General features: G+C 37.0%; 1 protein-coding gene and 1 pseudogene across 2 annotated transcripts in view; one reads left to right on the top strand and one right to left on the bottom strand.

The window, feature by feature from the left end:
• SLC4A10 (solute carrier family 4 member 10) overlaps positions 1-26588 on the bottom strand; it is a 222397-nt gene that overhangs the window by 38988 nt on the left and 156821 nt on the right. For both annotated transcript variants that reach the window (XM_061200696.1, XM_061200686.1), the window contains one exon: positions 1390-1495. In XM_061200696.1, the coding sequence (XP_061056679.1) occupies positions 1390-1495 (106 nt within the window). The remainder of the gene's footprint in view (positions 1-1389; positions 1496-26588) is intronic.
• LOC133076097 (ribulose-phosphate 3-epimerase-like) lies at positions 24719-25388 on the top strand (annotated as a pseudogene).

Raw genomic sequence — 26588 nt, 5'->3', positions numbered from 1 at the left:
AAATATTTAATGAGGAAAATTGAGAAAATAGGCAATAGGTCAAGTGCTCTTCCAAGAATCATGTTTAGAGTTTTATAATATTTGTACAACAAAAAAGATTTCTATGTGTCACTAACTGGCTCACTTACTAAATGATATGTTTTTCACAAAATGAACTAGAATTTATATAGTTTTATGCTCATGGTTATAATGGAATTTGAGCTTATACGGGTAGATAAAGTGGCAGAAGCTTTGGATTGTAATGTTTGTAACTGGAAAGAATAGAGAAGAAACTAGAATGACTCAGATTTTAATACTTATTAAAACCAGAACACTTTCGTTTTTCCAATTATGAGATTTGATTGACCAGAAGTAAAGGATGCAAATGTAGATGGAAAAGGAGGTGCACAAATATTGCAAGAGATTAAGAAGAATTGAGAAATTCAGCTATGAGGGGGAAAAAAGATACCACAAAAAAAGAGGAAAGCCAAAAATATTTTTAAAGGTATAAGATTTAACTTTGATAGGTGAAAAATATGTTGCCATTCTCTTTCTTGAATGGAGGATAAAGAGAAAATGGAAGTAAGAAAATCTTCCTGAGGGAGGTGCCAGAATTTTATTAAGAAAAGTGACTTTTGTTTTCCCAAAAAGTTCAATATTTACACTAAAATATTAACAAACATCCCCTCCCCCTTAACATATTCTGAACAGCTGGAGCAGTATTACAGAGTAAAGTAAAAGCATTCTGGGTTCTTTACACAGAAGGCTGACTTAGTTCTGCCATACGGTTTCATTTAGGTCAACACTACTCTTATTTAATGTGCTTTCAGTTAATCTAGTCACATTATGCCATATAGGTGTGCTTTCAGAGTAACTCAGGCCTAATAACTACTGGAAAAACTTAATAATGAAAGAAAACCGCAGTATACTTATGCATACTTGAAATGAATGAAATCAAAACCATCACTTTTATAACAGTATTTGTTTAAAACACTTAACTTAGTGGCAATAATTCATTCAAAATGTCAATAAAAGCCCTTATAGTAATAAGATTCAAGGTATGACCTATTTTTCTTTTTTTTAAATTAATTAATTAATTTATTTATTTATGGCTGCGTTGGGTCTTTGTTGCTGCATGCGGGCTTTCTCTAGTTGCGGCGAGCGGGCTTCTTATTGCAGTGGCTTCTCTTGTTGCAGAGCATGGACTCTAGGCGCGTGGGCTCAGTAGTTGTGGCTTGTGAGCTCTAGAGCGCAGGCTCAGTAGTTGTAGCACATGGGCTTAGTTGCTCCATGGCATGTAGGATCTTCCCGGATCAGGGCTCAAACCCGTGTAACCTGCATTGGCAGGCAGATTCTTAACCACTGCGCCACCAGGGAAGTCCATGACTTATTTTTCAATGTTTCACTTACCGACACAGTTAGGTTCTCCCAAATTATGTCAGAGGCAGAAATATTGGACTCCCTCCATTCCTTCAATGTATCATTGCTAGGATTATGTGGTTCCACACAGTTACACCTGCAAAGGCAAAACAGTGTCTTTTGTGAAGTATCTTTTTGTCACCATACTTAAAACAAATGTGTGATGGGTCCTTCTTCCCCAGTCACAGCCTTCTTCCATCTGAGAGATAAGTAGGTAGGTCATCCTAAACTCCAAAACACACTATTTTCAGAGAGAAGGATATATATATTGCTAGGACATTAGATCACTTCTAATGTTTCCTGGAATGAGAGGTCATTCCCTCTCTGTCCCCATCAGAGGAAATTTTTTAAAGTGTAGGTTAGAACACAGGGCTTTTGAGGCCTTTTAAACCAAGATGCTTTCTAGACCTTACAACAACCATTTGCCTCTAAATTATAAGTCAAGTGGGAAAAAATGATAAACATCCAAATGTATTATTATAATTTACTTATTTTTATTAATACTGTATAACCATATCAATTAAAATTGGAGTTTATAATTCATATTTTAGAGATCATTTAGAATTTTGTAATGTAATTTAAAATTAAAGCTAGGTTGAAGCAAGAACCCTAGGTATCTCAGGATATACTTTCTTTGTGATGAGTGATAGTTCTATTAAAAATCAAACAATCAGTATGCAAAAGATTTTTGAGTAGCTACTACATATAAGGTAACATGATGAATGCTGGGTGGGGTAAGAGCAGAGAGAATAGGAAAAAGTTGGGCAAAGTGGTACTATTATGTAATAAAAAACAGCTTTTGATCTCATGTTCTTTATAACTTTGTAAGTAAATGAGAAGACAAAAGCAAAGATTATCAACAAGTTAATTGCCTTAGATGTTAACTTCAATTTACAAATTGTTTGTTTCAAAAATTCATTCATAAGTCTATTATTTGCTCTTCAGAGAGCATTTTCTTATAGAAGCATTTTATAAAAATAGTGGTTGGGTTCCCAGGTTAAGCCACATATATACTACATAACTTGAATATTAGTTGGACTGCTGTTTTAGTGATATTAATTGAACTGTAGAACCCAACTGCCATTATTTCTATAGGAAAATATATTACAGTCTCTACTTGATAAATTCCTCTGCCTAAGCAACAGTCTCTCTTCTGTCTTTTACATCAGGAATTTTAGTCTGTTCTTTTTTTTTACCACCACTCATTCATTTTTCAAAGTGTACTGAGTGTCTATTATTACAAGAAACTCTCCTTGACTTGGGCAATACAGACAGGTATGTTCCTGCTCTCACTAAGAGATGTTAGAGTATTCCCCACCTGGGCTCACTTGGGCCTGGGCCTCTAAAAAAACAGAGGATTCCAATGAGAAAGTTGTTGACGAGGATTTTAAGGGAATGAGACATGGAAGCATTAGCTACTATGAGCAGCTACAGTGACCACCATGGTATCAGAGGGAGGAAACACAGCAAAAGGGAAACAGTCCCTTGAGATGCAGTAATAATCATTCATTAATGCAATTTATTCAAATCTATAGGTTCTCAAGTCCCAGATTAGTTGTACATAATCCCAGAACACAGGATTATGTGTCAGAAAGGCCTTTGTGTCAGAAAGCTTTGTCCTTTACTAGCTGTGTGGCCAGGGGCAAATTATTTAAGCACTCTAAATCTTGGTTTCCTCATAAATAAAATGTGGACTGAAATGCTTACCTTGTAGAGCTATTATGAAGAATAAGTAACATGATATATATTAAGTGCCTGGTATACACTTATGCAGTTTTGAAATTGTAGCTGCTATCATCATCATCGTTCTCATCATTATTTTCTGGTTCATTTTTCAGTTTTTCATAAGATATAATAAAACTGTTAACTTTCAATTGATGTAATACAAAAAAACCACTAGGCTTTTCTCTAACATGCTGCTACTCTTTATTTTGCTTCCAGTGCTTTAAAGAGAATTAAATTCTGACCAGCATTAAAACAGTTTTGCTACTATCACTAAGAATCTATCAAAAGAAAGAAAATTCCTGTTTAATTTTGACCCTAGGTCATTAGATCACTAGGCAAATATGGTAAAGATAATATATGAAGAGAGAGAGAATAATTTCATTTAAAAATATCTTAAATTATTAAAAAATAACACTAAAACCATTAAATCACTGAATATTTTCTAAAATTAAAAATCAGATTTGGCTTCTAGCTTAAGAAAGAGGACTGAACACACATGTTTATTTTCTCATTACCTAGAATTCATTAAGCAAAGAAATAATATAAAAAGAAACATGAGGGGAAACATCAACAAAAGAGAGCTGTAAACAAATGGAATATGAAAAGCATATGAAAGCAGGATGTTTGGAAAAGCAGAACAGAAGAGTAATACTAACAATAATAGTACTTTTATATTTAATCCTTAAAATAGGTAGTATTAACCACATGATAATATCAAGGCACGAGTGATGTGGCCAAGGTTACACAGCTAGAAACATCAGAGCCAGAATTTAAACCTAGGCAGTCCGCTCCTAATGACTAACTTAAAAAAATAGAAATATTTACATATAAACATAAATATATATACATATTTTTATATACATATAAAATTTATAAATTTATATAGGAGATATATATATATATATCCTTCCAACTGCGGTAAAGGAAGGACCTGGCCTGCCGAGTAGAATCCCGAAAAGGGTCTAAGAGAAGAGTTCATACTCAACAAAGAAATAGAGTAAGAGGTGGAGCTGAAAACATGGGAATTAGTTTAGAATTTGACTATATAACATTTGACTCCAGAAATCCACCCCCAACTGCTACATGCCTACTTACATACTTCTTCATAGAATGGCATCAGTCTTTTCTCTCAGCAATACCATCGACATTGTGAGGCAAAATTATTTTGAACCTAGAGGTCTATATTGAGCCAAATCATCAAATCAAATATAAGGAAGAATGAAAAAAATTTTATTCTTTGTAGATTTTAGTTTTTTGTGCATGCATCCTTAATTAGAAAGCAGACTTATAAATAAAAAAGGAAGATATGGGATGAAGGAAAGAGTGTTTCCAACCTAAGAAAGCAGTGAAAAAACTCTCAGAATGACAAATGTATGGTAGAGCCCAAGAGTGAACCAGGGAAGAAGTGACATCACAAGATGGCTGAATGGAAAGTCCCAGTGCTCCTTCCCCCGTAGAAACCTCAATTTAACAACAATATATGGACCAAAATACTGTGACAAGAATTCCAGAATCTAGTTAAGATGTTACAGTACCTGAGTGCAAAGCTGTGAACAGCCACATTCAAATGCGTAAGAAGAGCAATTTCACTTTAACTGCATCAGTCCCTCCTCTAAGCTGGCACAGCTCAGCAGTGGTAGAGAATACCCTGGCTTACACTTTTTACACTGGGGGTGAAGAGAAAATAGAGGCTGCATCTGACATTCCAGCTCTTCAGAGGGCTACTGAAGGATTGGTATCTGTCTTGTCTAATTCAGAGCACTGACAGAACTGTTGTAGTTTGGACGCCCAGGTGCCACTGAGAACAAAGACGAGTGGATAAAATGGCTTTCAGGGAATAGGATGGCTCAGTGCAATTAGGGGCAGGTGAACAACTTGAGGCTTTTCCCTCTGGAAGGATTGAAAGAAGCATATTTCTGATGTTCAAGCTTTTTGGAAGAGTGCCCAAGGGACTGGTATCTGTCTCACCTAACCTGGGATGCTGATGGGGACTCATCATATGGTAGATATCTGGAGGCCTCTGAGAACAAGGGATAGCAGAGAATCTTGCTACTGTAAAACCATAGAACTTGCAGTAGCAAGATTCTCTGCTATCCTTTGTTCTCAGAGGGAGCAAAAGATTATGAGCCCCTGGAAAAAGAAACCAGCAACACTAATTGAGAAATTGCACACAGAGGCTCAGAGAATTTGCATCCCCTTCCCTCCAAGAACGGGTTACAGAGGCCCCCAGAATCTCTAGTCAAGCTGATTAATAAGAGTCTTCTGCACAAAGAGCCAGTCCCTAAAGGCTATGAAAGGTGGCTGTTATTTCAAATGTGCCAATCCTAAAACAAAGTTATGGGACACATGCATGGTCCATACAAAGGAATAAAATAAATCAGAAACTTACCTTAAAGAAATAGAGGTATATAAATTACCTAACAGAATTAAAATAACCATTATAATGATACTCTATGAGATCAAGAAAATGATGCATAAACAAAATGAAAATATCAACAAAAAGATAGAAAATATTTAAAAAGAACAAAATAGACATTTTGGAGCTAAAGAATACAATAATTGAACTAAAGAATTCAGTAGAGGGGTTCAACGTCAGACTCAATTAAGCAGAAGAAAGAATCAGTGAACTTGAGGACGGGTCATTTGAAATTATTCAGTCAGAAGAACAAAATGAAAAAAGCATGAAAAAGAGTGAAGCCTGAGGAACACATGGGATATCATAAGCAAAACAATATATGCATCATGGGAGCCCCGGAAGAAGAAGAAAGAGAATAAGGGACAGAAAGATTATTTAAAGAAATAGTGCCCCAAAAACTTCCCAAAAATGGGGAAGGAAATGACATCCATATTTAAGAAACCCAATGAATTCCAACCATTGTGAATCCAAAGAAATCCACACTAAGACACATTATAATCAAACTGTTAAAAGTCAAATACAGAGAAAATTTCAACAGCAGCAAGAGAAAAGTGAATCACCATGTGCAAGAGAAGTTCCATAACACTACCAGTGGATTTTTCAGCAGGAACTCTACAGGCCAGAAGGCAGTGGTATGACATATTCAAAGTGCTAAAAGGGAAAACTTCCAACCAAGAATACTATATCTGGTAAAAAAAAAAGGGGGACTTTAAAAATGAAGGAGAAATAAAACCTCCCCAGGTTTTAAAAATAAAGCTGAAGGAGTTCATCACCACTTTATCTGCCTTACAAGAAATGCTAAAGGGAATCCTTCAAGTTCAAACAAAAGGATGCTGAACAGCAACACAAAAACATATGAAAGTATAAAGCTTGCTAATAAAGGTAAGTATATAGACAAATACAAAATACTGTAATGGTGGTACATAAATCACTTTTAATTCTGGTATAGAAGTTGAAGGACAAAAGTATTTTTCAACACTATTACTATAAAAATATGTTTATGGATATACAATATAAAAGGATGTAATTTTTGACATCAATAACATAAAAAGTGTAAGGAGGGGGGAGTAAAAGTGAAGAGTATTTGTATGCAATTGAAGTTAAGTTTTATCAGCTTAAAATAGATTGTTGTAAATATAAGATGTTTTATGTAAGCCCCATGGTAACCAAAAAGAAAGTACATTTTTGTGTAGAACATCCACAGAAGAAAATAAGAAAGGAATCAAAACATATCACTACCAAAACAAAAAAAACAAAAAAAACAACAAAACACAAAGGAAGTAAAAAAGAGAGGAAAGGGGGCGGGTGACAAAAATGTTACAAAACAGACAGAAAACAACTAACAAAATGGCAATAGTAAGTTTTTTCTCTATAAATAAGTACTTAAATGTAAGTGGATTTTACTCCCCAATCAAAAGACATAGAATGACTAAATGGATAAAAAAAAGATCCAACTATATGCTGTCTAGAAGAGACTTTTGATTTAGGAACACACATAGAGTGAAAGTTAAAGTATAGAAAAAAATATTATATGCAAATGGTAACCAAAAGAGAGCAGGTGTCAGGGTGGGCCATAATCATATCAGACAAATAGACTTTAAGTCAAAAACTGTCAAAAGAGACAAGGAAGGACATTATATAAGGCTAAAAGGGTCAATTAACCAGGAAGATATAACAATTAAAAAGATATACGCACCTAATAGCAGAGCACCCACATATATGAAGGAAACATTGACAGAAGTGAAGGGAAAGATAGATAGTAACACAATTATATTAGGATATTTCAATACCTCACTTTAAATAATGGATAGAATCCAGATAGAAGATGAATAAGGAAACAGAGGACTTGAACAACACCATAGACCAAATGAACCTAATAGCATATACAGAACATTTCACCCACTAGCAGCAGAATACACAGCGTTCTCAAACACACACAAAACATTCTCCACAAGAGATCACATGTTAGGTCACAAAACTAGTCTTAACAAATGTAAGAAGACTGAAATCATACTAAGTATACTTTCCAACCACAGTGCAATGAAACTAGAAATCAATAACAGAAGGAAAACTAAAAAATTCACAAATGCATGGAAATTAAGCAACATATCCTTGAACAACCAATGGACCAAAGAAGATATCAAAAGAGAAATTAGAAAATATGTTAAGACAAATGAAAACAAAAACAATATACTAAAACTTATAGGATGCAGCAAAAGCAGTACTAAGAGGGAAGTTTATAGCAATAACTGCCTATATTAAAAAGATGAAAATTCTCAAATAAACAACTTAACTTTAAAGCACAAAGAACTAGAAAAAGAAAAACAAAGCCCAAAGCTAGCAGAAGGAAGGAAATAATAATCATCAGAGCATAAATAAGTGAAACAGAGACTAGAAAAACAATAGTAGAGATCAATGAAACTGAGTTGGCTTTTTCAAAAAACCAACAAATTGACAAACTTTTAGCTAGACTAAGAAAAAAATGAAGACTCAAAATTATAAATGAAAGAGGAGACATTACAACTAATGTCACAGAAATTAAAGGATTATAAGAGATTACTATGAGCAATTCCAAGCCAACAAATTGGATAGCCTGGAAGAAATGGATAAATTCCTAGAAACATGCAATTTATCAAGAATGAATCATGAAGCAATAGAAATTCTGAACAGACCTATAGCTAGTAAGGAGTTTGAATCAGTAATCAAAAACTTCCCAACAAAGAAAAGCCCATGACCAGATGGTTTCACTGGCGAATTCTACCACACATTTAAAGAACTGATGCCAATCCTTCTAAAACTCTTCCAAAAAATTGAAGAGGAGGGAACGTTTCCAAACTCATTTTATGAAGCCAGAATTACCCTGATACCAAAACCAGAAAAAGACATCAAAAGAAAACTAAAAAACAATATTCTTAATGAATATAGATGCAAAAATCCTCAACAAAATAATAACAAACTAAATTCAACAATACATTAAAAGGATCATACATCATAACCAAGTAGGATTTATCCGTGGAACACAAGAATGGTTCAACAAACAAATATCAATCATTGTGATACACCACATTAATGGAACAAAGGATACAATCACATGATCAACTCAATAGATGCACAAAAAGCATTTGACAAATTCAACACCCTTTCACAATAAAAACACTCATCACACTAGGAATAGAAGGGAATTATCTCAACATAGTAAAAGTCATATATGACAAGCCCACAGCTAACATCAGAATCACTGGGGGAAAACCAGAAGCTTTTCCTCTAAGATAAAGAACAAGACAAGGTTTCTCACTCCTGTCATTTCAATTCAAAATAGTACTGGAAGTCCTACTAGAGCAATTAGGTAAGGAAAAAAAAGCATCCAAATTGGAAAGGAAGAAGTAAAATTATCTCTGCTTGCAGATGACATAATCTAATACAAAGAAAACTCTAAAAATTCTATACATAAAAAAAGTGTTAGAAGTAATAAATGAATTCAACAAAGTTGCAGGATAAAAATCAACATTAAAAAACTCAGTTGAGGGCTTCCCTAGTGGTGCAGCGGTTGACAATCTGCCTGCCAATGCAGGGGACACGGGTTCGAGCCCTGGTCTGGGAAGATCCCACATGCCGCGGAACAACTGGGCCCGTGAGCCACAATTACTGAGCGTGCGCGTCTGGAGCCTGTGCTCCGCAACAAGAGAGGCCGCGATAGTGAGAGGCCCGCACACCGCGATGAAGAGTGGCCCCCGCTTGCCACAACTAGAGAAAGCCCTCACAGAGAAACGAAGACCCAACACAGCCATAAGTAAAATAAATTAATTAAAAATAAATAAATAAACTCACTTAAAAAAAAAAAGACACATTAGTTAATTTGTTTAAAAAAAAAAAACAAAACTCAGTTGAGTTTCTATAAACTAGCAATGTGCAATCTAAAAAGGAAATTAAGGAAACAACCCCATTTACAATAGCATCAGTAAGAATAAAATACTTAGAAATAAACTTAACCAAAGATGTGAAAGACTTGTACACTTAAAACTATAAAACATTGTTGAAAGAAATTAGAGGACACAAATAAATGGAAAGATATAAATGTGTTCATGAATTGGAAGACTTAATATTGTTAAAAATACCCATATTACCTGAAGTGATCTACAAATCCAGTGCAATCGCTACCAAAATCCCAATGACATTTTTTATAGAAATAGAAAAAATAATCCTAAAATTCATATGGAACCATGAAGGATCCTGAATAGTCAAAACAATCTTGAGAAAAAAAGAATGAAGTTGGAAGCCTCACACTTCCTAATTTCAAAACATATTACAAAGCTAGAGTAATAAAAAACAGTATGGTACTAGAACAAAGACAGATATATAGACCAATAGAACAGAATAGAGAGCCCAGAAATAAACCCTTACCTACGCAGTCAAAAGACCTTCAACAAGAATGGCAAAGCTACACAATGGGGAAATGTTGAAGTCTCTTCAACAAATGATGCTGGGAAAATTGGATATCCACAAGCAAAAGAATAAAATTGAACCCTTATCTGACACCATACACAGAAATCAATTCAAAATAAATAAAAGACTTAAACATTAGACCTAAATCTATAAAATTTCTAGAAGAAAACAGGGAGAAAGCTTTATTACATTGGTCTTAGCAATGATTTCTTGGATATGACACCAAAACACAGGTAATAAATGCAAAAATAGACAGTGGGACTACATTAAACTAAAAAGCTTCTACATAGCCAAGGAAACAATAAGCAGAGTGAAAAGGCAACCTGTGGAATGGGAGGAAATACATGTAAACTATATCTGATAAGACATTAATATCCAAAATATATAAGGAGTTGCTACAACTCAATAGCAATAAAACAGATCACTCAATTTAAAAATGGACAAAGAAAAATAAAAAATATAAATAAATAAAAATAAAAATGGACAAAGGACCTAAACAGACATTTCTCCGAAGAAGATCTACACATGGTCAACAAGTATATGAAAAGATTTTTGACATCACTAATCATCAGGGAAATGCAAATTGAAACTACAATGAAGTATTATCTCACACCTGTTAGGATGACCATTATAAATGAAACAAATCAAAACAACAGAAAATAAGAAGTGTCAGTGAGAATGTGGAGAAACTGGAACCCTTGTGCACGGTTGTTAGAAATGTAAAATGGTGCAACCACTATGGAAAACACTCTATAGGTTCCTCCAAAAAATAAAAATAGAGCTACTACATGATCCAGCAATCCCATTTCTGGATCCAAAGAGAACCGGATCTTGAAGAGATAATGCACTCCCACGTTCATTGCAGTATTGTTCACAATGAGCCAAGAAGTGGAAACAATCTAAATGTCCATGAATTTTAAAAAGTATAATATATACATACATTTGTATACTCTTTGCCTCTGAGTCCTTGTGGGATTTTTTCTTTTTTTTTTAATTTTTTTTTTTTTTTTAATTTTTTATTTATTTATTTATGGCTGTGCTGGGTCTTCGTTTCTGTGCGAGGGCTTTCTCCAGTTGTGGCAAGTGGGGGCCACTCTTCATCGCGGTGCGCGGGCCTCTCACCGCCGTGGCCTCTCTTGTCGCGGAGCACAGGCTCCAGACGCGCAGGCTCAGTAATTGTGGCTCACGGGCCCAGTTGCTCCGCGGCATGTGGGATCTTCCCAGACCAGGGCTCGAACCCGTGTCCCCTGCATTGGCAGGCAGATTCTCAACCACTGCGCCACCAGGGAAGCCCGGATTTTTTCTTTTTTTTAAATTCAACCAGAAAGTCACAAAAATTATACTCATCCATTTGGTAATTGCAATCATTGTTGCTTTTGTTGTGGTCATCCATGTACAATGCTTGGTGTCAGTCTATTTATCTCTTGTAAAAATAAAATACAGTGTGTGTGGAAAAAAAAAATATATATATATATACATACAATGGAATATTATTCAGCCATTTAAAAAAAAGAAGGAAATTCTGTCATATGCTACAACATGGACAAACATTAAGGATATTGTGCAAAGTGAAATAGAAGGACAAATACTGCATGATTCCACTTATATGAGGTATCTAAAATAGTAAAACTTATAGAAACAGAAAGTAGAATTGTGGTTTCCAGGGATGGGAATAGAGAAATGGGGAGTTGCTGTTCAATGGGTATAGAGTTTTAGTTATGCACTATGAAAAAGTTCTGGAGATCTGCTGTGCAACATCTGCTGTACTCGACACTTAAACTTTTAATAAAGAGTTAACAGGATAGAATTATTGAATTCTTGGGGAAGCTTGAGGACATTCAAGCACAGAAGCCCAGAGAAAAAGAAGGCAGTCAGCAATTCCAGGAAAAATAAAAGGCTTTACAAGAAAGACATGTTCCAAAGAGGAAGAAAACTGAAATATATAATGATTTTGAGCAGCTCATGAAATGTTGAAAAAGAAAATTCATTTTACCATGATGTTAAGAACACTGTTGGGTTTTTATTCTTCACTATATATATTTTTAGTTATTTTCTTAGTGGTTGCTGTACAGCTTAACACATACATTCAGTTATTAGGCTCCATTAATTGCTCGCTGATTGCGCTATTGTTTTTGACAGAAACCTGGGGCATAAAATGCTCTGGTGGTATGATGCAATTAAACTCTAGCTCCTTTGCAGTTGAGGTCATTGTTTGAGGTTCTTCTGGCCCCAAGAGGACTATCCTTAGCTGTCTCTTTTCCTGGTTCTCTCTGGTATAGTAGCTGGCCTATTGTTTAGCCTGTGTCTCTCATAAAGCTACCTACCTCCTCTTAATTGCTTTTCACCAAAACTTCCATTTTTTAAAAAATTTAGTTTAATTTTTATTTTATACAGGAGTATAGTTGATTTACAATGTTGTGTTAGTTTCAGGTGTACAGCAAAGTGATTTAGTTATACATATACATATATCTCTTCTTTTTCAGATTCTTTTCCCATATAGGTTATTACAGAATACTGGATTGAGTAGAGTTCCCTGTGCTATACAATAGGTCCTTGTTGATTATTTTATATACAGTAGTGTGTATATGTTAATTCCAAATTCCTAATTTATCCCTCCCCCCCACCTTTCCCTTTGGTAACCATAAGTTTGTTTTCTTTCTTTTCTTTCTTTTTTTTTTTTTTTTTAATGTAGTTTCCTATTAAAGGAACTTCAGGTGTGAGGTAGGTCAGGGAGATTTTTTTTTTTAATTAATTAATTAATTTGTTGCATTGGGTCTTAGTTGTGGCAGGTGGGCTCCTTAGTTGCAGCTCGCGGACTCCTTAGTTGCGGCTTGCTGACTTCTTAGTTGCGGCACATGGGCTCCTTAGTTGTGGCTCACCAGCTCCTTAGTTGCTGCATGCGAACTCCTAGTTGTGGCATGCGTGTGGGATCTAGTTCCTGGACCAGGGATCAAACCCAGGCCCCCCACACTGGGAGCACAGAGTCTTAACCACTGCACCACCAGGGAAGTCCCCATAAGTATGTTTTTGAAGTCTGTGAGTCTGTTTCTGTTTTGTAAATATGTTCATTGTACCATTTTTTTTAGATTCCACATATAAGTGCTATCTGCTCTTAAAACAATTTCCAGAGACTTTCTATTATTGCTTTCTAAAATGATTTTCACCAGTAAAGTTGTTTCACCAGCGAGAGGGTCCTTAGAGTCCCTTATGCTACCATTCTGGAAGAACATTGTTTTCTGAATGCCATAGGAGTCATGATACTAGAGCCAGAGAGAAGAAAATGTAACCTATGCACACTACTTGACTCTAGAGTGAGAAATATTTAAATAGCTATAACTATGTAAAGGTTTTTAAAATGTGGTTTTAAAAAAGTTTTTTAGAATCAATCTTTAGGCAAATTGTTTAACACTTAACTACGGTTAGAGAATAAAAGATATGTTAACAACCACTACAATAGAATCAGGGGTAGGGAGATAGAAGGAAGAACAGAGAATTGGAAGGAAAGGTAGAATTATTTATCTCTTCTTAAAGTGTAAAAAATTAATAAACGGAAACCTCATGTAAATAGAGTTGGGAGACCAGATGGGGGAGCCACATGCCCCAAGACAATAGCAGAGCCCCGTAGGAAGAAGAAAGACTTCCTCTTCTTTCTTGGCAAGAGTTCATCCAGTGAGAGGCTGTCACAATTCAGCCAATGAAAAGCCATGGACTGTTTGGTTACTATGGCCCTCCCAACTCCCTTTCCCCCTCTGGAAGAGTTCTTCTCTCCATTTTTGCAGGGGGCTTGCACGTTGTTATGCTTGCTGATCCCAAATTGAAATTCTTTGCAGATCCTGAATAACAACCCCCCTTGTTTTGTTTTGTTTTGCTAGAGAAATAACTGGCAGTCTATTTGTTTTAGGTCAACAATTTGATGGCCCTTATGAGGATCCCCAGAAAACCCCCAACAACTCTGAGGCTGGTGAGCAAACAGGTGTGGTACCAACATTGAGCCCTTGTTGCTCACTGCTTTTCTCATCAACCCTGGATTTTGAGGGTTAGTCTTTCTCCTGGATCTGAGCTTCCATCCACTTTGCATTTTGAAGCTCTCCAGGTTTTATTCAGGATCTATTTTAAGGTTTCTTCCTTTCTGGTTAAGGCCTTGTTCTGTATGCGAGTATTCATTTGGCACCTTGGTATGATTTTGAAATCAGACTGTTCCAGCTGGAACTGGCTAGCCTTCGGCCCATTCCTTTTGGAACAGGAGCTGTTCCTCCTGGAACTGGCTAGCCTTTGGCCCATTTCTTCAGGAACAGGGGATGTTTCATTGGAACTGTGCCGGTTCAGCCTTTGGCCCAATTCCATTTCGAATAGGGGCTGTTATATTGGAACTGTGCTGAGCAGCTTTTGGCCTGGCTCCTCTGGGACCAGACTGTTCCCTTAGAACTGGCTGGTATTAGGCCTGCAGGTTATTTGGGCTGTTTAAGCTATTTCAGCTATTTGAGCTGCTTGAAAATTATTCTCTTACTCTAGAGAAAACCCTCCAAGAAATGGGATCCCAGTTATCTAAATATTTTGAGGGTACCCCTCTTACAGGGACCCTGGCCAATTTTTGTTTGAAAACCATGATTCTTCCTCAGGCACATTTCTAACTAAATGGATTGACCCAATCAAAGGCAATTTATAGTATCAATGGCCATTATGAGGAACTTTTGATATCCCCAATCTTAACTTTTCTTAAAGCTGAATTGGACAACCATAGCTCTAAAATTTCCAAAACTGAATGGAATGCATATTTCAATTGGTAATTTGAGGCTTCCAAATGTTATCAAGAGCCTAAAACTGCCTCTCTGCAAAATAGGACTTTAAGTTTTACTGAGGCAAACAAAGAAAGAAAGATAAAATGGCTTCCTAAGCCTCATGCTCTTCTTCTTTGGCTTCTTTATCTCAGGCCTTGCCTCTGGTGCTATCTTCCTCCTTTCCTTCTGTGCCATATACAGCTCCTCTATACCCTCAGTTCCCCCATACTAATTCTCTCGCTGAAGTTCCCTTTTTCTCTGAAACTCTCCACTCCCTTTTCCTCTGAACTTGTCCCTTAAAATTAAGCCTTTTGAGGATCCAGAGGCTAAACCCTTAATTTCTTATACTCCCTGGATTAAAGGTGAACTGCCAGCCATAGTCAAAGATTTTCCCAGAGTAAATGAAGATTCTCACAGATTTGCTGAGGGATTTAATATAGTCAGTCAAATTTATCAACTGGGTTTCTCTGACATATCAGCTAGTTCATATACTTGTCAGCGAAGGCCAGGTTCAGCATTGGATGAAAAATGCTAATTGAGAAAATCTTAAAAGATCTCTAGAATTACAACCAGAGACCCACGCACTAACTTATTATATGACCAGGCTCAGAAAATTGCTAGGTGTCTTCATAGGGCAATTCCTAGGGCTTTTCCAAAGCCTATTGATTGGAACAAAATTCAGACTTATACACAAAATTCTGATGAATCTGTTCATTACTATTACAATCAACTTCAGATTATTTTTAAAGAAAATTCTGGTCTTCCTTCAGATGTTGTTTCACCAAGGCAGCTTTTAACTCTATGTTTTTTAGTGGGTTGAACCTGGATCAGCCCACTAAATAGGATGGAATGGGAAATTGTGTTCACTCTAGATTTAGTTAATCTGGCAAACCAGCTCTCTCACACTCTAGAGGAGTCACCTAAAAGGAAGACCACTAAAATTCTTAATCTTCAACTCCAGCAAATTAAGCCCATTAAATGAAACCAAAACCCTCCTAGTTTCTGCTATTATTACAAAGAGCCAGAACATCGGAAAGGAGATTGTTACAAATGTACCTTCAGCCCTCTAACCAATGTCCTCTCAATTCTCAATGGCATGGCTTTTCAATGTCTTCTCAGTTCTCAATGACATGGCTCCAAAGAACTACAGGGTCTCTTGGCAATCTTCTTATTAACTGGCTTAGAGAAACATTTCTCCAGATTGGGGATGAAATTCTTCCAGTCCTAACTGACAACAGAGCCACACTCTTGGTGCTCAGCCCCACTACAACAAAGTGGCCCCTGCCTCAGTGTACTAAAACAGTCCAAATAGTGGGGATCTCTAATGAATCTCAAGAGGTTCCTGTCTCTAAACCTGTTCCCTTTTGTTTAGGCTCTTTGAGAGATACACACCCTTTTCTCCTTAGTTCTTCTACCTCTAAGCATTTGTTAGGCTGAGACTTCTTAGAGAAGTATCATGCCAGAATTTCTTTCTCCCGAAAGGAGTAAATAATTCTAGAACTTCACAGTAGTCATTAAAGCAGCCAACCAGGTGAATTAAATGACCCTTTGACATCTTTTATTTGCTTTGTCTCTGATGGTACTAGAGTTGAATTCAGGAAACACTGATCATTTTTCTCTGTTGAATCTGCTACCACCCTCCTCATGGAGAAAACCTCCAGCTAATATTGGCAAAATTCATAGCACAGCTTTCATCAAGATTCAAACACATCCTTCAAAACTTCTTCCTGGAATTAATCAATAGCCTATAAGTAAAGAAGTCCTTCAAGTTATAAAGCCCATAATAAAAGCTTACAAGGCTCAAGGCTGCATTATCCCTTGTATTAGGTCCTATGATACTCCTATTTTGGGGGGTGGGGGTTGAGAGTTTATTCCTTAAGTAAGAACAAAGCTTTATTTATTCACAAAAGAAAAAAGAGTTGAGGCAAGGGGAAAGACAAGTTTTACACAAAATTACAACAATAACTCCCTTTGGTAAAAAGGGTGGAGGCCTGTCTAGGACCTCCAAGCAATAAACAATATTGTTATCCCCTGACACCCTGTCATTTCTAACCCTCATATGATGCTAACATCCATTCCCATTGGAAATAAATTCTTTACTCTAATTGATTTATGTGGTGCACTCTTTGGTATTCCAGTTGAAGCTAGCCAATACCTTTTTGCCTTTACTTGGGAAGAAAAACAATTCACCTGGACGGTAATGCCTCAGGGTTTTACTGAGAGTCCTTTTTATTTCTCACAAATTCTGAAGGCTGATCTGGTTGACATAAAGTTCCCTGGGGGTTCTGCTTTGTTGTAATATATGGATAACTTGCTTCTTTGCTCTCTGTCTCAAGCCTCCTCACAGGAAGACAGCATCCATCTGCTAAAGCTTTTAGCCTTAAAGGGACATTAGGTCGCCAAGGAAAATTGCAGTTTTCCCAAGCCCAAGTTTGATATTTGGGGCATCTGATATCAGAACGAGGGTTACACCTAAATTTAGATAGGCTTCATGGTGTCCTAAGTTTCCCAAAACCCAAAACTATGCACCAACTGCAACGTTTTCTCCGGCTAGCTGGTTACTGCTGAAATTGGATTCCAATTTCTCTCTTATGGCCAAACCTCTGTATTTTTTGATAAATAACAACCCTGACCCAATTTTATGGGAAGAATAAGATGATACAATATTCTAGTACTTAAAGGAGAGTTTGATAAACCCACCTGCCCTCGGGCATCCCTATTCTCAGATTCCCTTTTCCTTTGTGTATGTGAAAGGGAAGGGAATGACTTTAGGGTACTCATCTAAAAACAGGTCAATGGGACCACCATTGACCCCTTGGGTACTTTAGCTAGTAACTGGATCCTGTGGCAAGAGGACAACCCCCCTTGCCTTAGAGCCATTACTAACACCACTCTTTTGGTTAAGGCCACTGAGAAAAATGTTGTGGGAGCCCCTTTAACAATTTTTGTACCTCATGCAGTAGAAGCCCTCTTGACTTCTCAATCCACTCAACATTTCTCAGTTGGCTACCTCATCTCCTATGAAGTCCTTCTGTTAACTCCTCTTCTTTTATGTTCTAATAACCTTAACCCTGTTACTCTTTTCTTCTCTGTCTTTTTTTTTTTTTTAAAGATTTATTTATTGATTGATTGCTATGTTGGGTCTTCGTTTCTGTGCTAGGGCTTTCTGTAGTTGCGGCAAGCGGGGCCACTCTTCATCGCGGTGCGCAGGCCTCTCACTATTGTGGCCTCTCTTTTTGCAGAGCACAGGCTCCAGACGCGCAGGCTCAGTAGTTGTGGCTCACGGGCTTAGTTGCTCCACGGCATGTGGGATCTTCCCAGACCAGGACGCGAACCCGTGTCCCCTGCATTAGCAGGCAGACTCTCAACCACTGCGCCACCAGGGAAGCCCTCTTCTCTGTCTTTGATGAGGTCTTTCACAACTGCTTAATGCTGATGAATCACCTCCTGACTCCTCGTGATGATCTGCAGGAAATTCATTTTGGTAATGCTGACTTCTCATGGTTCACTGATGGTTCTTACTTTAAAGGTAAAAATGGCAAATATTGTGCTGGCTATGCTACTGCAACTGCCTTTGATAGTGTTGAGGGAGTATCTTTTCCTCTGGCTACTTTGGTCCAAAAGGCTGAATTATACACTCTTACATAGGCTTGTACTTTAACCAAGGGCAAAACTGCCAATATTTATACTCACAGCAGATATGCTTTCAGAGTAGCTCATGATTTTTTAATATTATGGAACAATATGGCTTCCTTACTTCCAGTGGAAATAAAGTTTAAAATGGTCCCTATGTTCAGGAATTATTGGATGCATTACTTTTATCTGCCACTTTAGCTATTATCAATATTCTGGGTCATTCTAAACTTGACTCTCTGAAAGCTAAGGAAAATTACCTTGCTTACATTTTCACAAGGAATGCTGCCCTTAAAGGAACCAACAGCAGCCAACCCTTTTCATGGTCCAAAGGGATATTTCTCCAAATGATAACTTAGAAAAACTGGCTAGAGAAGCCCAACAATTGACCTCAGAAAAGGAAAAACAAGATTAGAAATTCAAGAATTGTTGGTTTGATAAAAAGAGAAAGTTCTGGTTTGGACCAAATAACAACCAAGCCCTACTGAAGACTTTAAAATTCCCACTCCTCACCACTGTACCTGCATTAAATCTTTGGTCTACTGACAAAATGATAGCCTTCATGAATCAGTATTGGTAGGGAAACACTAACGAAGCCACAAAAAGTGCCTACTTTACTTGTCCTGCTTGTCTGAAATACAACCCAGGGAAGCCTGCTTTTACTGCTCCTGGACATTTTAAACTGCCTAATGGACCATTCAAGGTCTGCAAATGGTGTCACACAATTTCCTCTGTCTCATGAATATAAGTATGTTTTAGTCGTAGTCTGCATGCTTTCACACTGGACTGAAGCTTTCCCTTGCAGACGAGCTACTGCCTCTCCGTGACTAAAGTTCTTTTGGAAAAGATTATCCCCAGTAAGAGAACTCTTGAACTTCATAGCCATCGCATTTCACTAGTCAGGTACTTCAACAAGTCTGTGCTGTTTGGCTGGTTTTACAACACTTTCACTGTGCTTACCACCCTCAATCCTCTGGTTTAGTTGAATGCATGAATGGCATTATTAAGACTCAATTGGCAAAATTTGTAGAATCCCTCCAAATACCTTGGCCAAAAGCATTGCTGTTGGTCTTTTTAAATCTCAGATCCACCTCTTTTGGAATACATAAACTCTCACTCTTTGAGATAGTCACTGGATGCCCAATGCATGTGGCTCCTAACTCTTTTGACTTACAGCTGATAAAAGGAGCGATATTCCAATACTGCAAAGGCTTAATTACTTCTATTAAAAATAAAAAATATTTTAGTAGAGCAATCTTTTCATAGTGCACTCTCAAGAGACAAAGACCTTGAGCATCACACCTTGCAATCTGAAGATTCTGTCTATTGGAAAAGACACATCCAGAAGGACTCTCTTCAACCTTGCTGGAAAGGTTGAACACCTATCAGGTGTTGCTAACTGACCCTTGTGCCACCAAACTCCAGGGAATAGACTCGAGTTCACGTGACACACCTAAAGAAAGCACCAAATCCTAATTGGACTTGCACATTATCTGTTGACCTCAAAGTAAAGATTTCCCAGAATTGAAGCAGATGACATCTGATGAGACATCTTTTCCAAGATATCTAAACCAGGCCTATTGGATGTCTGTCACCAAACCTTTGATGATGACATATGCTTCAGATGATCTCCAGTGTCTGTGATCTTGATAACATGGACTTTAGATAAAAAATGTCTGAGAGTTCTTCGTCCTACATCTCCTTGTTACTCAAATGTGACCTCAGTAGGTTTCAAATTCGTGCACTTTCCTTCCAACGTGGGACACTATACTCAGGTAAGGTTCTTCCTTGAAAGGAGGACGAAAAGGCTTCCAAAAAGCCGCTGAAACCAGAAAACCTGACTCTTGACCAGCAGTGCTTTCAGAGAAAGATCTTGATCAAAAGGGGAAAATGTAAAAAATTGATAAACAGAAACTTCAACTAAATAGAGTCAGGAGGGGAAGCTCTCATGCCCTATGACAATAGCAGAGTCCAATAGGGAGAAGAAAGACTTCTTCTCCTTTCCCGGCAAGAACTCATCCAATGAGATTGTCACAACTCAGCCAATAGAAAATGATGGACTGTTTGGTTACTACGGCCCTCCCAATTTCCTTTTCCCCTCTATAAAAGAGTTCTCTCATTTTTGCAGGGGGCTTGCACGTGGCTTGCCATGGATGCAGATCCCAAATTGCAATTCTTTACTGACCCTGAATAAACCCATTTTTGCTAGAGAAATAACTGGCAGTCTATTTGTTTTAGGTCAACACAAAGTAGAAAGTAAAGAGAATTATCTACAACTCGTGGAACAAGAAATAGAGGTTTATATACGTTACTTGTGGTTATTTGTTTATTTATGTACAAAGGTTATGGGAACGATGAAACTTAGGATATGATATAATTATTTTGGAAGGAGAGATAGAGCAAGAAGAAAGGTTGGAGGTGGGAGTAGAAAGTGAGCTAAATCCATATTCATAAGAACAAAAGTAAACCAGTCACATTTAATATTGGTAAACCAAGAAAAAGTAATATAAGCCTATTATTTAGAGATATTTAGGTACCACCAAAAATAAACACAAATCTAGGTTAAAAGCACTTTCAGTGAGCTGGTGCTTTAATTATAATCTTTCTTTACTATTTGCATTTTTCAGGATGTTTATGGATTATTTTGATAACAATAAAATGTATTTGAAAAAATAATTGGTTCCCCTTGTGGCAGCTCTAAATTTACTTTCTTATTTCAATGTGTAAAAATTATCTTGAAGTCCCTCCTGTATCTAGTTTTGTCTTTTTTTTTCTCTCTTTAAAAAATTCAAAAGTTTGCAATCATGGGGAAACCATTCCAGTATTTCTCTGAAACATATCATACCCTGCTTGATTAGAATTATATGCTTAAGTTATTTGGATTGTTTTCAACTTATGTCATCAACTAATGTTCAAAAAGTGATCATCTTTAGCAGTATCTGTCCCTGGTAGCTTTTAAAACAGGTTATTCCTCAATGCCATTTTCACTGTAATTCAAAGCTTACTGCTTCTGTGATAAAGAAACATGTTAAACTTGCTTTTTGGTCATTAACTTAATGTACCCATCTTGTCTAGATTCTGAGATAAACGATGCTTAAATAGTCATTATCATTTCTTTTGGTACCTTGAAAAATTATGTTTCGAGATTTTATTTGTAAGAATCACTATAATAATGTCAGAGTTAGCACTTATTTGCAGCCATAATTTTTTCCACTTCAGTTTGTAAAAACTGCCTCATTTCTTTTTCCATGTATAATAAGCATTGTAGAAACACTAAAAACATGAATTGCTTAAAAATTATGATACAAATTTAATTACTAGTGGTTATTGAATACAGGATACTTTTGTGGTGGTCTATGTATCAGATAATTTGTGTACCACTTCGAATCCTATCAGCCATACCTCTTCTTCTAGCCTCTGCTGCAGTGATCAGTTCTTCAGAGATTTCAACTGTTCACTTTCAGGTGCAACCCCTTGAAGCCTTTCTTCAGGCTGCATCATGTATCTTTCTTCCTGCTCTTATATTGCTGCCATCCTTAACAATGGGTGATACAGGTTGCTGGATATATGCTTCCCCTTTTCACCCCCAGGGCAAACATTTGTGAGTTGCATTTCATAAGCCTTCTTAGAGATCCTATCAAATCAAGCATCAGTCACCTATACTTTCGACCAACTAGGTAACACAGTTTCTTACTGGCTTTATCTCCTTCCCTATATCACTGTCTTAGTCTACTCAGGCTGCCATAATAAAATGCCATAGACTGGGTGGTTTAAACAATATAAATTTATTTTCTCACAGATCTGGAGGCTGCAAGTCCCAGACCAGGGTGGTTGAGTTCTGCTGAAGACCCTCTTCTGGCTTGCAGATGGCCACCTTCTCCCTATGTCCTTACATGGCAGAGAGAGATGAGAGAGCTCCTCCTCTCCTTACAAGGACACAATTGATCAGATTTGGGCCCTACTCTTATGACCTCATTTAACCTTGATTACCTCCTGAGACACTATCTCCAAATACAGTCACAATGGAAGTTAGGGCTTTAAAATATGAATTTCGAAGGGACACAATTCAGTCCGTAGCAATCACTCTCTCACTGCTCTTTACTCCTGCTCCTTAAGATCAATTAATCTTCAAGGAAGCCTCTGACTTAGGCTGTGCTTTCAGGGGAACCGAGGATACAGGATGTTTTGTTCTATATGTGTGATAACAGAAAAAAGGATTCACTGAAAGCTTAGTCATAAGGCATTATTCACGATGCTTAATTAATTCAATAAAAAGTTAATGAGTGCCACACAAGACACCATGCTAAGTGCAGTATTAAATAAGAGACATGATCCTAGTGGCTTTCTTTAAATGCAGAAGAGAAATACTACACAGTCAATTACATAATTATATAAATACATTTGTGAAATGTACCATAAAGACGTCTAGGTCACTAATGTAAATAAAAGGGGAGCCACACCTTGAGTCTGGGTGCCTAAAGAAAACTTTAAGAAAACAAGGTTTAAGCTGAGATCTAAAAGATGAACAAAACTTAGTAAGAAATGGTGTGGGCACGGTGGTGCGGGCGGTGGACTAAAGAGCAAAAAGCAGGTAGAAAGGCCTGAGTCAGGGAGACATGCACAGGAATGTTAGCGTAGCTGAAGCAGAAGGGGAGTGGGGGAAGAGATGGGGGTGGGGCCGTGAGATAGGCAAGGCCCAGACTGTGTGGACTGAGCACTGAGGGTCCTAGTAAGTATTTTGAATGTTAAAATGGGAACCCTAGGAAGCCTTTGAAGGATTTTTTGAAAGATTTTTTTTTTATCCCATTGTTGCTTTGGTTTTTGTAATTAATGTTGGTTACACAGCCCTCATTTACAGTTCATTTCATTAACTGAAAATATCAGATCTAGGCATATCTAGATCAATTGTAGCTCCAGGTCTCAAGGAATGACATTAAAGGAAAGTACTCAGGTCACTGAGAGGTCTTGCAAGAAGAGTTAGTGGACATAGTAGAGAACTGTGGTAGGAAAGGTCCTCGATCTGTCATCCACCAAGGGAAGTGTAGGTGGCAGATGAGGTGAGCTACCACAGATGCCTAATCTACGTTATCATGCATGTCACTCCAAGACATGATTTCTGAGTTTCAGGTTGGGATCCAAGGACAAATTCTAATGTGAATAACCTTTCCACACTTAACGAAGGTACCCAGACGCTTGTCTAGGGACAAAAAATTAACAATAGAGCTCCAGGCAGCATGTCTACAGTCTGAAGTAAGATGACTATTTGTTTAAAAAAAAAAAAAGTAAGACTTAAAGTATCCACACTGATCTTGAATCCTCCTCTAAATGGAGGCTTAGAGATTACATCTATAGTAGCCTCCAAAAACTATCCATTGTGTCTACAATATCTTGTCCCGAATCTCTGGCTCCAATTTTACAGTTGTGCCAGGATTAGATGAAAAACTATTAGGTGAAAAAGCAAGGCTTGCAGGCCTACAAATGTCTTGCTACTGTTCTGCTCATACATATATGAACTTGCCAACGTCTTTCTGTAAGGCAGTTCACTAGTAAGGGGCAGTGTATTCCCATGATGGGAAATTCCTCCAAATGAACCTTTCTGTTACTTTACCTCAAAAAACCAAACAACAACAACAAAAAAGGCCCAACACCATAGGAGCTTGAAGGGAAAACATTTGGGAAAATATTTTTATATTCTGAAAATTTGGTAAATGTATTGATGACAAAAGGAAACTAAAATGCAAAACAAAGAAAATATGCCAAATTTCTTACAGGAGTAATATAATAAGAGAAAACTAGCATTATAGTAGATGTATACATGAAGCATACATCTAACATAAATATATATATATGCATACATATAACAGAATGTTATTTAAAAGGAAGAATTTTATTTGAAAGAAAGTTGGGAACAAAAACATTTATTAGCCATTTGATCCCATTTATATTACTAACAAAGGGCACATCAATGGATATTTGAAGTTATTTATCTGCATATTTTAGCAAAATCACTAAATTAGCCAGCTCTTCTGTTAACTTACTCCACTCAAGCAACAAAAACCAAGCAAACTGCTATTTCTGACTCATCTGAATAATAGGCAAGTAAACTTAAGACCTAACTTATTGTAAAATAAATTCTTTAAAGCTATAACTCATGCCTTTACTTTGATTTACACTTGGGAAAATGAATAATTATTTCAAATGAAAATTTAGTCACTGCTCAAAGATTAAAGTACTAACACATTTTTAAAAAGAAGAAGAAGAAATCAGGATAAACCCTTCATCTTGCTGGAGGACTCATGTAACTTGGCTCTTGGAAACCAGTTCCATGGTGTCCAGCTGTAAGATTGGCCCATCCATCTTCAATGGCAACCTGGCCAATTCAGGGGCTGAGTACTTCTAGACACTGGTCTCTGGGGCCAATTATCTGCACCTGGATACAACAGATGGGTATTTTGTTCTCAGCGTCACTTTGGGTCACCCTATGGTAGAGTCTCCAAAAGCAGCTACGACAGGATCCTTTCTTTGAAATGCACAGGATGGTTTCTAGGCTGGAACAGTTGGTAAAGCCAATGGCTGCAGTAGGAGTCAATCCATATATATGAGAACCCAGGGGCCTTAATTAAAGACATTTGGGAGAATGAGACAAAGGTTGGACTTGCCATCAAACTAGGAATGACAGTTGAGTATTTGGCACCATGGGCTAATCAGATAGATATGGCCTTGGTTACACCAGTTGAACGTGGGTTTGGAGGGCAGAAATTTATGCAAGATATGATGCCAAAGTTTCATCGGTCGAGGGTCCAATTCCTGTCCTTTGGCAGAGAGGTTAATGGTGAAGTGTAGATCATGACACTCTCCATAACTGTGCAAACACAGTGGCTAACATGATTGTGTCTGGCAGTGCTATTATAAGGAATGAAGACCCCAGATCTGCAACCAACCTGTTAAGATATATTTGCTCAGAAGCTACTCAGAAACAATCTCTTCACTGGTGAAATCTCAAGGAGCCCAATGTTTCTATTCATGAAATTTCCCTTTTATTGGAAAACAAGAATGTTGACTACCAAATCATATTGCATGAAGTGGTGCTGCTTTCCTGAGCAATTATTCATTCCCATGACTAAAACCTATTGCGCAAAACGTTCTAAGAGGTTAGAAACTGGAGTGCATACCTACATTTTTACTGATGGAATTTAAAGATTAGGGTACTGAAATACCCTGTTTATTATTGGGAGATTTGATTTTTATAAAGAGTAAAAATATAGCTGTCTTAAGATTATAAACAGAAATGTATCTTAATGCCTAAAGAAGGCATATTAGCTATTATGAAGAAAATTATTTTTCTGCATTTCTGAAAAGAATTTTCTGTTGTTTCCCATCTGTTATCCCAAAGCAAATGAAGCCCTTATGTTTTTCCTGTTTCATCATTTGTGATTTGACAATAAGAGCAGAATAAAACTAATGAAAAATATAAGCTTGAATCTGGTTGGGATGGCATACCATATTCCTTTTGCATCTAAAACATCTATATTTTCCCTTTTTACTTTACAGTCAAATACATAAAAACTATTTTCAAAATGTCTGAAGCCCAGGGGTTTTCAGGTGGTCTGCTCTAAAATATAAGCATTGATTTTATCAGGAAGTTTTCTTTGCCAGCTTTGCTTACGGGGTAGATTATTCAGTGATTTTTCCTCCTTTCTTAATGCCACCTACCATTCTTAAGGACATTAAATAATGCTGTTGCTTTAGTTCTGAGTACAAGGAAAAGCAAAGTCTCTATTTGGAAGTAATATTGAGCTGAATCTTGACTCTGCCCCTTTAGGCCTATTTGACCTCTGAAAAATCACACAACCTCTTTGAGCTTCTATTAACTCATTATACATCAAATGTAATTATAACAACTGTGCAGGATCATGTTGAGCCTTAAAAGAGGCACCATAACATATGCAAAGTTTCCAGTACTATTCCTAGAATTTAGTAGATGCTCAATACAGTATATAAGTTTATGTTATGAGTTATAAAGTACTTTGATATAATCGCATTAAATTTACAAATCATTCTTATGACTGCTAGGACAGGTATTTTTGTCCCCATTTAAAAATAAGAAAGTAAAGCTCTGTAGCAGGCTGGTACCATGGAAAGTCTCTAGTAGGGCATAGGATTTCTGGTCTGTACTCTTCTTAAAATGCAGCCCA

The sequence above is a fragment of the Eubalaena glacialis genome, chromosome 1 (assembly GCF_028564815.1).
Source record: "Eubalaena glacialis isolate mEubGla1 chromosome 1, mEubGla1.1.hap2.+ XY, whole genome shotgun sequence".
NCBI lineage: Eukaryota > Metazoa > Chordata > Mammalia > Artiodactyla > Balaenidae > Eubalaena > Eubalaena glacialis.
This window is presented reverse-complemented; position numbering and strand designations above follow the sequence as displayed.